At 34.9% G+C, this 13,279-nt stretch overlaps 1 protein-coding gene across 2 annotated transcripts in view; it reads right to left on the bottom strand.

Annotated features, from left to right (window-relative positions):
• Window positions 1-74: 74 nt before the first annotated feature.
• LOC127953406 (ethanolamine-phosphate cytidylyltransferase-like) overlaps window positions 75-13,279 on the bottom strand; it is a 28,149-nt gene continuing 14,944 nt past the window's right edge. For both annotated transcript variants that reach the window (XM_052552648.1, XM_052552647.1), the window contains 12 exons: window positions 12,515-12,603; window positions 9,086-9,247; window positions 7,035-7,101; window positions 6,874-6,958; window positions 6,281-6,322; window positions 4,047-4,185; window positions 3,189-3,271; window positions 2,952-3,029; window positions 2,781-2,846; window positions 2,117-2,182; window positions 1,944-2,032; window positions 75-974 (listed from right to left, as the gene is read on the bottom strand). In XM_052552648.1, coding sequence (XP_052408608.1) covers window positions 860-974; window positions 1,944-2,032; window positions 2,117-2,182; window positions 2,781-2,846; window positions 2,952-3,029; window positions 3,189-3,271; window positions 4,047-4,185; window positions 6,281-6,322; window positions 6,874-6,958; window positions 7,035-7,101; window positions 9,086-9,247; window positions 12,515-12,596 — 1,074 coding nt within the window. In that variant the 5' untranslated portion in view covers window positions 12,597-12,603 and the 3' untranslated portion in view covers window positions 75-859. The remainder of the gene's footprint in view (window positions 975-1,943; window positions 2,033-2,116; window positions 2,183-2,780; window positions 2,847-2,951; window positions 3,030-3,188; window positions 3,272-4,046; window positions 4,186-6,280; window positions 6,323-6,873; window positions 6,959-7,034; window positions 7,102-9,085; window positions 9,248-12,514; window positions 12,604-13,279) is intronic.

The raw sequence follows: 13,279 nt of genomic DNA, 5'->3' as shown, positions 1-13,279 counted from the left end.
ATTTCATGCTGTTTTCTCACACAAAATTCTTGTTTAACAGAAGAAGTTTGGGAAAATAAAGTACAAGACATATCAACTTTTATGGTACTTTTGAGTGGAATACCATGAGTGAATATTTATTTATTTATTTTTTTGTGAACTATACCCTTGGGAACTTTTAACAAAAACTTCCTGAAATATAGTATATCCTTTTGACTAGTTATAATGGTTAAGTTCAAAAACTATAATAAACAAAAACATAAACATAAAAAAAAACATATTAAAATGCAAGTTTGATGAACACCATATCTTAACTATTATTTTCATATATTTTTAATAGAACGATTCACTTTGTTGTATATTACAATGAAAAATACTTCATATGAGGATTAGCCATTAATAATGACAGATAAATATTAAATCTTTATAATTAATACAGTGTTTTAGGACAGCAGACTGTAGTGCTCTTCTGATGAATTCAGATCTTCAGGAGTGTTGATTTCCAAGCAAAGGTTAGAATAACTCTGGAGTTACATGTGGAGGTAAAGGCCACGTAGGTCATGTTGGTCACCAGAGTGGCAACATCCTGCACACAGCAAAGTGCAGGACAAGTTCCAGCCTACTTCTTTACTTAGTAAACAGATCTGATGGAAATGGCCCACTGCCTTCAAGAAATGTTGAATTGGTCCTTCAGGTGGAGAGTGCGAGAGTGGTTCACAAAAGCAGATGCTCCCAAGACAACACATGCTAATTCGTCAATAAAAGGAGCTCTCAGCTGCTGGTATTCTGACGGTATGTAAGTCCAAAATCTGGACACATTAGAAAAAAGTCAACTGCATGTACTGGGTTTTGTTAGTCTCTGATGAACTTTTTTTCTTCCCTACAGCACAGCCTGCGCTCTCTCTTTAGCCTTGTCTTCTTCTCGTCGCTTCATGGCCTGGATTACCGCCATCTCTTTGGCCTCTTTTTTCTGGTTTCTGGCCTCAAACAGCAGCCTGGTAGGCAAATGAAGGAATAATGTGAGCATTGTATTGATCATTCCTGACCGTGATTGTCCATTACAATTTACTGTAAAAGAAATACTGAATGATTTTTCTTAGATTTAAAAGTCACCTTAGGTGTGACCAACAAAATAAAACTTTATTGTTATTGAACATTTTCACTCATAGAATATTTACAAATTTAAGAAGTCAGATACAGCAGGTCTAAAAGCACACCTTAAAATTGCTTAAGCAAAGTATGTACTATTTTACATTTTACATTTAGTCATTTAGTCAAATGAGGAAAATGGAAGCAATCAAAATCAACAGAGCAATGATATGCAAGTGCTATGACAAGTCGCAGTTAGCTTAACGCAGTACACATAGCAAGTTTTTTTTTTATTATATAATAAATAAAAAGAAACCAGATAGAATGAAGAAAGAAACTACTATATACTATACTATATATATACTAACAATAAATAAAATATTTTATTAGATGAAATTATTAATATATATTTTTTTATATTGTTTGATTATAAATTTGGTGATTATCTCTAAATCGCACACCCACAAGCACATCCTTTTACATACTCATCAGTTATTTGAAAACAGATTTAATTTTCTTGAACAATCATTAATAATACATTTGTCTCAAAGCAGGCAAGATCAATTAATCTGTGTTACTTCAATTTTTAAAAAACAATATATAACAAATTAGACAGAATCAACTTTGCAATCTGTGTGCTTTGGTGGCAAGTATCAGTAAAATGTCCATGTGGTTAGTGAAATGTGGATGTTTATGTGTTGTGAGATCAAGAGGTTTAAAGAAGAATTAAGTCAAATGAAGCTTTTATTCCAGTGCTCATTTAACAATATTGTACCCTTTGCATTCATTAAGTAAATGCTGCAAATGACAGTAAACAAAGAAAGTGGTCACCAGTGGCTTCCTGCATGTTAACAGGTCAGAGCTTAATATAACACCTGTTTTTGATGATCCTCTGCACAATGACATCAGTGGTAAGACTGTTTCCACTATCCACTGTTCGCAATATTCCCATTTTCCTGGGTACCTGTGCACAGAAAACAAGCACAGATTATGAAATAAAAGTGTATTGTGTTAGAATTTTGAATAATTATCCTATCATGACACTTACAGCATATGGGTCTGATCCATCTCTGTCTGGAAACACTTCAGTTTTTCCATGGCACACCAGGTCTACCTATACCATGGGGACAGTGTATTACTCCAAACCCTGAATACCTCATTATAACAGTATTATAAATACATTACTAGAAAAACTTTTTAAATCACTAGTGTGTGAAGTAAATTAGAATAAAATCTATGAAATTAGCTGCATGACCTATCATGGTCGCAAATCAAATCAAATTGCATCTCTAAAAAAAAAAAGAGATTGACATGTGGAAAAAAATATTGTGGCCACAAATTAAGAATGTGTCTGATCTTAATCTCAAATCAGCTAATTTATACAGAGTCCTCTTATCTGAGGTTGTGGGTGAGTCTTCACACAACTCTACACAAAGTTCCTCTGGAAAATAAATGTAAAAATTATTTTATTTACTGTAACATTTAGTTTTAATTAGTAGATGCAATTAATTTTATAATTGTAACAGAAAATTAATTGTCATCATTTTATGGGTTATACAAGGTATATTTGTTAATACTAAAAACATTTGTGTGAACATGACTAATGGCCACATTTTTTATGCTGATGGTCAAAAACCAGTGTTCTATCCAACTCTTAATCAAGTCTGACAAAAAGTCAAGAATCAAATTTAAAACAGTGGAAGAGTATTTACCTTGAAATGGTCCAATAAGTCTTTTGTGACAGCATAGGGTGCTCCTATAACAACCTCAGAGACATACTGGGAGATTTGAAAACAAAATATAGAAATTAATTAATATCAAGCTATTTATATAAAACAAGACATAAATGGGGATTAACTGCAATGCAAAAGATTAATGCTCACTCGACAGGCCAGCACACTCAGAGTCCTCTCATGGATGTTCATTATTGGATAGTTTTTCCCCTTGTAACGATTCACCTCCTAAAGTGATGATAATAATAATAAAAACAAACAAACATGCAGTTCCTCTTTCTCCTTCTCTTATTCTCTTATGTTCTTTGAAAGACAATCAGCATTGTGCTCAACCAAGAAAATTTTTATTTTAAATATATTTCTAAGATTTTCCTGTATTCAGCTTACCTGATCAAAGTGCAAGCCAACAATAACATATGGCTTTTCTGAAAGCTGGGACACTGCATCCAGGAAATCCACATGGCCAATATCTGATTTGCATCAGGGTAAAGAGGACAACATGAATATTGTCTTACTCATATGTTCTCAGAAAATGCACATGCAGCCCATGTAAAAACTCTAAATAAAATGAACAATTGTCGATTCATTATTTTTTAAATGTCAAAGAATGACAGCATAATGAATCTATATTCTGTGCTAGCTGTTTGCTTTAATCCTTCAGAATGTTCACACACTGTGCATTTGAAAGAACATTTTTTTTTTTTTCTGCAGAGCATTTAACATGAAGTTCCCAGTCTGCCAAATAAAAATGGCAATAGATAAGAGAATGAACAGAGTAACAGTAATAACACTGTCAATGGCCCAGTGAGGTTATTTAAATACCTTTTTTTTTTTTTTTTTTTTTTTTTTTTTTACATAAAAGTGATTTTTATACCTTTTTATAAAAGGGGGACCTGTCCTGTATCCAAGTTATTTTATTTTCAGTAGTGTAATAGCTGTAATACCTCTTGATGATGTTGTGAGTAGCCAATGCTCACCAACTCTCTATCTTACAAGGAAAAATTCACCCTTCTGTCATTCATTCTGTCTGTTCAATCACCTGAAGTCAATAAAATTTGTGTGAGGAACAGACACATAATTTGTTATTTACTGACAATCTACAACTCCACCAGATTGTTTAAAATCTCTTTTAGAAATTAATTTAGTTCCCTTTTTTTTTCAAAGATTTAAATAATATTATATTCTTTTGTTTTTAATGGAAGAAATTTTGGTTGCTCTTATTACTGTCGAAGCAGGTAAGGATACGAAATAGGTCAAAAGCTCCAGCCACATAGATGATTGTGTCTCCTGGCTGTGGTTCCTTTCCTGAGGCAAACTGGATGATTTTTTGGGACGTCTGCAGGAACTGTGACACTCCTGTCCAGGGACTGTGGCCTTTAGGACCCTGTGGTGAGCAGTACAGAAATGATAACAAATATTACAACAATAAATATTAATAATTAAACATTTAACTAATCATTGCTAATAATGCACTTTTTTATATAGTAATACATTTATTATACTCAAACACAATATAAAGACCATGATGAATGATAAGAGCACTTTGGTGGTTCTGTTAGGGCCAAGAAGATGTGTTAAACCAGCGGCCCTTGAATAAGCCAACAAGCATTTTTTTTTCTTCTTCTGATGTCAAGAGCACACAATAATGACTGAAAAACCATAACATTGTAGTCAGCACTCTAGACATACAGTGCATCTGCACCTAAGTCAAGTCTGAGTCCTTTGCAATGGGTGTTTTTTTTTTCACTACCAGTGAAGGTCTTGGGACATTAAAGAACTTTTCTCTCTCCATTTGGATTCAATGACTAGGAATTATTTACTCAATGTTAAACTCAGAAACAGAGGTGCCATTCATGGCTCAGTCTCTGATTATGGACTGTGAAGACAATAAAGCTTTTTTTATGTCCCAACTTGGCAGAGGCATGTGAATGCTAGCAGAAGAAGGAATAAAAGGGCAAAGCAGAAAAGCAAGTAAACAATCCTACACTGTAAAAAATAAGTGTAATTTTAACTGTAAAATTTTGTAAAAACGCTACGGAAAAAAACTGATAATAGGTTAACAGTAAGTTCCCGTACTATATACAGGGAAAAACTGTAAAAGATCTAACAAAGCATTTAATGTAAATTTACAGTAAAATTCTGTTAATTATACAGCTTTTAGAAGTAAAAAAAGAACAAATCAATGTATAATTTACAGTCTAAAACTGTAAACTGATATTCCCAGAATTCCCTTCGTGACACTCCACGTTTGAAAGTATTTTGTTTAAATAATCATGTTTTTAAATAGTTCTTGTTATCAGTTATGTACATTTGAGCTTTATGTTACATCTTCTGTTGCTTAATGAAAGTTTTTTGCATTATTTAAGTATCACGTGTGTTACCATGATGGTGTTTTGTGTTTCCATAAATGTGCACCTTCTATATGTTAATATATACTTCTGCTTGTGGTGAAGCTACTTGTGATGAGCTTTGATACTTCATGTGGCTTTCTCTTATACAGTACCATCTTTATTATTATGGTGGTTGTCAGTATTTTCAAGGTACAAAACAGATTTAATTTTGTGTGTTGTTGAATTTACTGGTTTATATTCACATTTTCTTGTTTGTAAATTACAGCTTTATATTGTAAAATTAACAGTTTTTGACGTAAATGTGTTTACAGTTTTCTGTATTTTTACAAAATTATTCTGGCAACCACAGCTGCCAAAAAGTTTTTGTAAAAACAACAAGAAATTTTTTACAGTGTAGGTGGGAGAGGGGGATCTGAGAATGACTAATCAATTTTATATTATTTATACTATGGAATTCTGGGCTCCTGTTACAATCGGATCCCAGGGAAACACAGAAGACGAGAGATCCAAATGGGTAATCCAAATCAGAATCCAACAAGCAGGGGTCAAAACCAAAAATCAATCCAAACAAACAAACAAGGAATGGAACAGGAATAGGAACTGGAACAGGAAACTCGGAAGATGGCGAGGAAACTGGGTGACGGAAAGAAAGGACTCAATGAAAACAAACAGAAACAGACCAGTTAATATAGGCAGGGTAATGACTATCAAGTGAAGATTGCAATTAACAGGAGTGCAATTACTGTGATGAAGGGACAAGGCTTTGTGGGAATTGTAGTGCCTACGGTGAGGTGCCTATGGGGAAGTGAGACCACTAGTTGAGACTCAGGGAAACAGAGACCAGACAGCGTGACAGCTCCCTATTGGCATTTGTATTTCAAAACAACAACAACAACAACAACAACAACAAAAAAACAGATACCTGCAAAATCATGATGGCAGGCTTGCCATGCTGATTTGGTTATGGCAATATGGTTTTGCACACAAATTAATTCATTACTGTAGTACTGGCAGAATAATTTATTATAACCAAACTACCAAAGAAATCCTCTCTATTGTACTTCAAAACATTTAGAAAAAAAAATATTAAGACCACAAGAACAACCCAAAAGAGAATAAAACACTCACTCTTCCAAAGTTGTCTGTGTGTTGTTGATAGTCTGATCTGCCCTGCAGACAAAAGAAAGGAAGAAATGAATGTCCAATTACACAATGTGTAATTATAGCATACAGTACTAGAGACATATCAGAAACAAACCCTAAACAAGTATGCAAAAGTAGATGTGAATGCTTGGCCGGTGTATTGTAAGCATTTACATACTTAATGTGCATTTTTGTAATTCTGTGTCATGACAAACAATCAGTATTCTAGATATTTTTTTAAAAACTCGAACAGATCTTTGAACAGTTACTTTTTATGATCAGGTCCAATTCAATACCAGTGAGAGAGTTACGGACATAATGTGGAGGTGACAATGGTGTAAACATGATGCCAAAGTGACAAGCAAACTCGCATTAATAAGTAAGTTAAAGTAGGGTGAATATGAACATTATAACAAATAATGGTAAAAAACAGTATGATTGTAATTTTTTCCATAAAACTGGGTGTTACAACCCAACATGTACTTGAATTATGAACTGAGGTCTGACATGTTTGAAATCAAGCTTGTCTAGTGAGAGCCTTCTGCATTTACATATTTTGAGTATGTTTCGGGCCTTACCATGTTGCTGTGATGAGCTTTGGTCATAAGCAGCATGCGGCCGACCAGGTCTGTAGTGGACACACCTTGGGTTCTCTTGCACTCTCTGAAAAAAATCCACTTTAAATAAGAACCATACTAAACATTAGCAGCATGAGCAGCAGAGGTATGAATGGCCTTACCTGTACCTGCCCGACTTCTTCACTTCGTCATATGTGTCTTTCCCATCCACAGTGAGAGTGATGTCATCTGAGGAGACACGGCCAGTTGATTTGGGTCATAATAAAGCTTGCATAAGTGAACTACTGTGAAGTAGTGCATTGAATACTGTGCCCAAAATACTGTGCATGGCGGACCAAGACTAAACAAGTTACTGTACAATTTACTGAAAACTATATTTCTTTAGAGAGTAGTGATGCTCTAGAACCATTCAGCTTTGTTTTTTACTTAAATGTAGTACACACAAACAGATGAACATGAATAGATTGTTGAAATTTTTACCTGGACTTCAAGTTGTGCAGAGGAGCACTGTCTGAACAGAACAGCTAATAAAGTAATAAAGTAGGTACGTAGGTAATTACTTAGTAATTACTTCCTTTGTAGAGCTAAAAATGTATGATCTTTTTAGTATAAATGTGTGTAGTATGTATGTATTTAATTTGGTCAATCCAGTAATCCAAAACGTCATGGTCCTGTGGGTCTCATATTCATACTGACTTTAATACCCACAAGGCTTTTATAGCCCTTGAGGGACAAACGACTCAAACCTAAAGGATTGCTTGGTGGACATTTGAATTTCAGAAGCATTGTGTCAAAAACTGAGCAACTTGAAGGTTTGCTGATAGACTCCAATTTAGATTTTATTTTTATCTCAGAGTCATGGTTAACTGAATCATCACCAAGGACTGTTTTTGCTATTCCTGGATGGAATCCTATTTGAATAACAGAAAACAATGTACAAAAGTGGGTGATAAGTGTTCCTCATTTGCAAACTGTATTTCAGGGGTCCCTCAAGGGTCTATTTTAGGACCTCTTTTATTTTGTATATATATAAATGACCTCCCTCAAACATGTCCAGATGTTAACGTCCAGATGTATGCTGATGACACTGTGATTTTTACCCATGCAAGATCTAAAGAACACGCTGCAGCCAAACTGACAGCTTCGATGAGTAAGATGTCGGATTGGCTGGCAAATTCATGTTTGACCCTTAATCTAAGTAAAACAGTTGGCATGTATTTTACAGTGAGGATTAATAACTCAGTTAATCCTGTTATTTTAATTAACGGTGAAGTCATTACATCTGTGACACATGTTAAATATTTAGGCATCATAATTGATACAAATTTGACCTTTCTAAAAACAAGTTAGTAAGGTCATCAAGACTTAAATTTAATCTAAACAATTTTAAGAGTATTAGACATAATTTGTCACTGTCTGCTGCAAACCTTTTTGTACACACAATGATTTTTCCCCATTTGTCTTACTGTATAACAACCTGGTCAAAGGCAGGAGCGACTACGCTCAAGCCTATTTATTCACTTTATAAACACATTTTAATAGTATTAGACAAAAAAACCTAAGGATTATCATCATTGTAATATTCTGAAAAAATATAATTTTCTCAATTTTGATAATTTCTTATTTTATTCAGATGTATGTCTAATGTTTAAAGTTATTCATGATCTTGCACCCCCTCCTCTTACAGGATGCATAGTTTTATCTGGCAGTGGCAGTGCCAGTAGAACTAGAGCATCAACTAGGGGTGATTTGGTAACGCATTTTAGAAAGACAACAATTGGGCAATCCGTCTTCTCTGTTAAAGTAGTGAAAAAGTGGAATTCAGTACCCACAAACATTAGAAACTCAGGAAGTTTAGCAGTATTTAAAGCCAGCCTCAAAATTTGGCTAAAATTAGCACAAGAGTGTCGCCACTAATGATTGCATTGTATTTTCTGTATTTGGTGTATATCAAACCGTTTTTATCAAGTTTGAATTGATGGATAATATGTATTTTTGTAAATCTATGTAGTGTATTTGTTGTTCAGTGGTTGTTTTGAGTTTTTTTTTTTGTGTTTTGTCTACCTGCCCAGGGACAACAGAAGCAAGTTAGCTGTTAGCTAACTCTGGTGCAATTGTCTAAATTGTGCGCTGTCCCTAAAAAAAAAAAACAAAAAAAAAAAAACAATGTTGTAGCACAGTTTAGACATGGTTATTATGTTTGGGCTCTGACCTCCATGAACACAGAAATCGCAACAATATTTGTCCAGAGTCTCAAGCGTAGTAACATATGGAGCTCCTTCCACGATCTCATCGACCCACTTGATTGCTCGCACCATCTTATATCTCTCAGCTTGGGTGAACACTGGAGGACCTTTGTGCTTAGAGATCTCCTCTGGATGAAAAGAGAGACATTAGAATCAGTATACTTCATTTCCATCTTCTGTTATTTGTTTCTTGGTTAAAGGTTTCTTGGTTCAACGTCAAAAAATAATTTCTGATTAAGCACTTTTAGAAGAAACATACAGTCTTCAGTCTTGAAGTATGTCTACAATCTTCATCTACAGTAGTGGTTTTCAACTAGCTGTTATCTTGTCCAGTCTGTGAATTCAATGATTAACTTCTCTTTAACTTCTCTCTTTTTTTCTTTTGCTCATGTATTTCTTTTTTGCCCAGTTTGCGGTTACCTGTTTCCCTCTAGAACCCACCAGTTTTGGACTGCTCTTATGTTGATGACCTTCTGAGTCCCTTGTTGGTGCTTTCTGCCCCTCGCATGATCTCTCTCCCTAACTGAACGTGATTCTCACCTAATTCCTGAGATTTGATTAGCCATGGACTGATCTGGATTCTTACCCATGCCTGCCTGACCACTTTTCTGCCTGATAACTTCAGAGCCGGGCAATGCTAAGACATTTAGTTTGGTTGCACTTTGAATGACCTAAATTTAAATTCTGACTCAAGGACCTTTCCTGATTCTATTCCCTTCTCTCCATCACTTCACTTCAGGCCAGTGTGTACTGTAATATAAGATACTTTTGAAAGAGATAAGCCTTAAAGACCCCATCATGACCCATCTATATTCTAACATGAAAATTCTAAATCAGTAGAAACTTATTTCAGTCAGGCCTTTTTTCCACGTCTCATGTCGGTCACTGTTATTTCGCCAAGCAATACATGTTCCTGGATCAACATCTTTTGTTGATCCTGGATCAACATTACTGTCCAGAAATATAGACTTAAACCCAATCCCTACCCCTAAACCTAACCCTACCAATAATTTATTCCTAAATTATGCTAATTAACAAGGGTGTAGAAGCACCTAACCCTAATTGTAAGCCTAAAACAGATATTTCCGGAAAAGTAATTGAAATGTTGTTCAATCAGGACCACTTCCGTCAAGTATATTTATGACAATTATAATTGCATACAGTTAGTGTTGGCGGTATGGTTATGTTCTGGGCAACACTCCACACGCCTGTCCATGCAGCCATGCATTGACAGAGCGGGGAGAGCAGCAAGACAAACCCCCCTGGGGTACAGAACAGAACCATTATAAGCATATATAATTACAATTCACAATTACATGGGTTGTAAAGAAAATGTTATAGAGACTGCTTCCAATGAAGACACTGTAAAGAAAGAACAAGTTAGATCGGATTACAGGTCCAGTTGGTGGATTTGGGGTTGGAGGAGGGTGTTAATTGCAAGCAGCAATGCGATGGAAGTGACACTGAATAATGGCAATTTAAATAGACCGCAGGTGATAGGTGTCAAGACTGGATTGGTTCACGTCAGGAACAGCTGACTGTCAGCTGATGCAAGCGTGACTAACATGGCCTGACTGAACTAACGCGATGCTCGATTTCCACGATCAATAAGGATGTTGATCCAGGAACATGTTGTACTTGGTGAAATCATGGTCACAATCTCATGTCAGCTCTCATCTGTGCAAGCTTAAACAAAATTATCAGTTAATGATCGAAAAGCCTGTTGTCTATGCAATTTATGCAACTCTTGTAAATCTTTCATCACAAAAGTAAACATGTAAATTATCCTATGTAAAGTCTAATCCCACTCCCCAAATTGGTTCATTCAATTTTGTCAATGTGTTACACTTGTGTTACAGTGTTGTTTGTTGTTTATATTGAATTTGTGTGTGTACCCACATGGAAAGAACCTATATGTGGATATATGCGGATATATGAAACCTATATGCTGCATATATGCACATATATGCTGCATATATGCGTATATATACTGCATATATGCGTATATGTGCCACATATAGGTAAAATTAAGGTGCATATTTGTGCATATATAGGAAATATAGGTATCCTGTATTGCTTCTTCATATCCACATATAAGTCCTATACATACAAGATATGTCTTCTATATAGCTAATGGCAGGATCTGGTCATTTTGTAGCTAATATCCCATTTTTGACTGTCATACATGATGCCTAGCTAATTTTTTTTAATAACAAGGCAAAAACTAAGAATTAACGAAAAAAATTATGCAAGAACTTATGTATGTGCGTACATGTGAAATTGGGATCACATGTAATTGGCATGTTATGGAATTTAACTATGGCAATATATTAACATGATATACAGAGCCGGACAGTAACGGAGTACATTTACTTGAGTACAGTACTTAAGTACAATTTTGAGGGATCTGTACTTTACTCGAGTATCATTTTTGGGGAGTACTCATGACTTTACTCAAGTACATTTGAGAGGCAAATATTGTACTCTTTACTCCGCTACATTTCTATCCATAACTGTAAGTACCCGTTACTTTTTCGGCCTCATCCACATGGAGACTTTTTTTATTTTATTTTTTCCCTCGGTTTCAAAACATCCATGTCACTCTTCCAAAACGCCAGATCTGTGTGGACGAAAATGCGTATCCGCTAAAAAATGTGTGCGCCGAAAAAAAAAGGAAAAAATAAAAATCTCAGACACCCTATCAAACATCATTGGATAGTGCAGGAAGGAAGAGGAAGAGGAGGAGGAGGAGGCAGCGGAGGAGGAAGATGATGAGGCGAGTCATGACAGACCTTCCAAGAATAATAAAGATTTTTTTTTTCTGTTCAGTTTTTTGTCTTATTTTTGTTCTTGTACTATTTGATTGTTCTTGTAAATACATAATGTACATTTCTATATTTGGGACTTTTATTTATGTTGCCTAGAAGGTTTTTTGTCTTATTTTTGTTCTTGTACTATATTTTTTGTTTTGTACTATTTGATTGATCTTGAGTAAATAAATAATGTACATTTCTACATTTTGGACTTTTATTTATGTTGCCTAGCAGCTATGGATTTTAATTGTACTATTATAGGTGAACATATAGGTGCATGTATACGTGCATATATGTACCTACGTACAGTATATAGGTATATGTATGCACATAGATATGTGTACATATATGTGTAAATATATGTGTGTGTATATGTACAAATATGTGTATATATGTGTACATATATGTGTAAATATATGTGTGCATATATGTACATATATGTACATATAATATAGGAAAACGGCCAATTTTATATATGTCACATTTATTAAAAACCTATATCAAAACCTATATTGAAACATATATGTTTATATAGGTTTTTTCCATGTGGGTATGTGTGTGTGAGAAAGAGAGAGAGAGTACCGTCAGTATGCACTCCCACAATGAGATAGTCCCCCATAGCCTTGGCTTGTCGAAGTTGGTTGGAATGACCATAATGGACCATGTCATAGCTAAAACAGAAGAAAGGTAGATAAAGACAGTTGATAAATTGAGAAAAATATCATAGCATTCAAAAGCAAATAAAAGCAAACAATCAAAGTTTTACCTACAAACAAATTAATTCAAGATATATGCTCAGGTTGCTATGTTATTTATTCAATATATCAATTTACCTTATTATTATTATCTTCACAATTAACATCTCACATACTGTGAGTTTAGCATATAAAAGCAATGTGGTTGACATCACGCATTGTAAATATAGCAGAATTATAAAACTAGCTCATTATATTACAACAGGCCCAGAACAATTGTGTTCCCTGAGAAAGCTACAGTTGATGCTGCACTGCTCAGCGCATTGGGAAACATCTTATTCGTGACCAGCTGTGAATAATGTGTGTAACACGACGATAGAATTGACCCGGAGGTAATATAGCCTCGGTTGATAATGTCATCAGAGCGTGCCCGCAACACAGGGCTATAAATAGATAAGCCACAGGTGCATCAACAGGTCTTTTGTCATCAGATCATTCTGTGCATGTGTGCGGCAGGAAAATTCTTTCATCAGCTAAAGATCTTCATAGGATGAGTCAACGAAACAGTAAGTGTTGTGTTCCTCCATGCTCTCATCATATGTATGAGCTGGATACACATGATTACTGTTTTGTTTGTTTGGGGGAAGAGCAC

Source organism: Carassius gibelio, chromosome B3 (assembly GCF_023724105.1).
Source record: "Carassius gibelio isolate Cgi1373 ecotype wild population from Czech Republic chromosome B3, carGib1.2-hapl.c, whole genome shotgun sequence".
Lineage (NCBI taxonomy): Eukaryota > Metazoa > Chordata > Actinopteri > Cypriniformes > Cyprinidae > Carassius > Carassius gibelio.
Note: the sequence above shows the minus strand (reverse complement) of the source record. Positions and strands in the feature narration are given on the sequence as shown.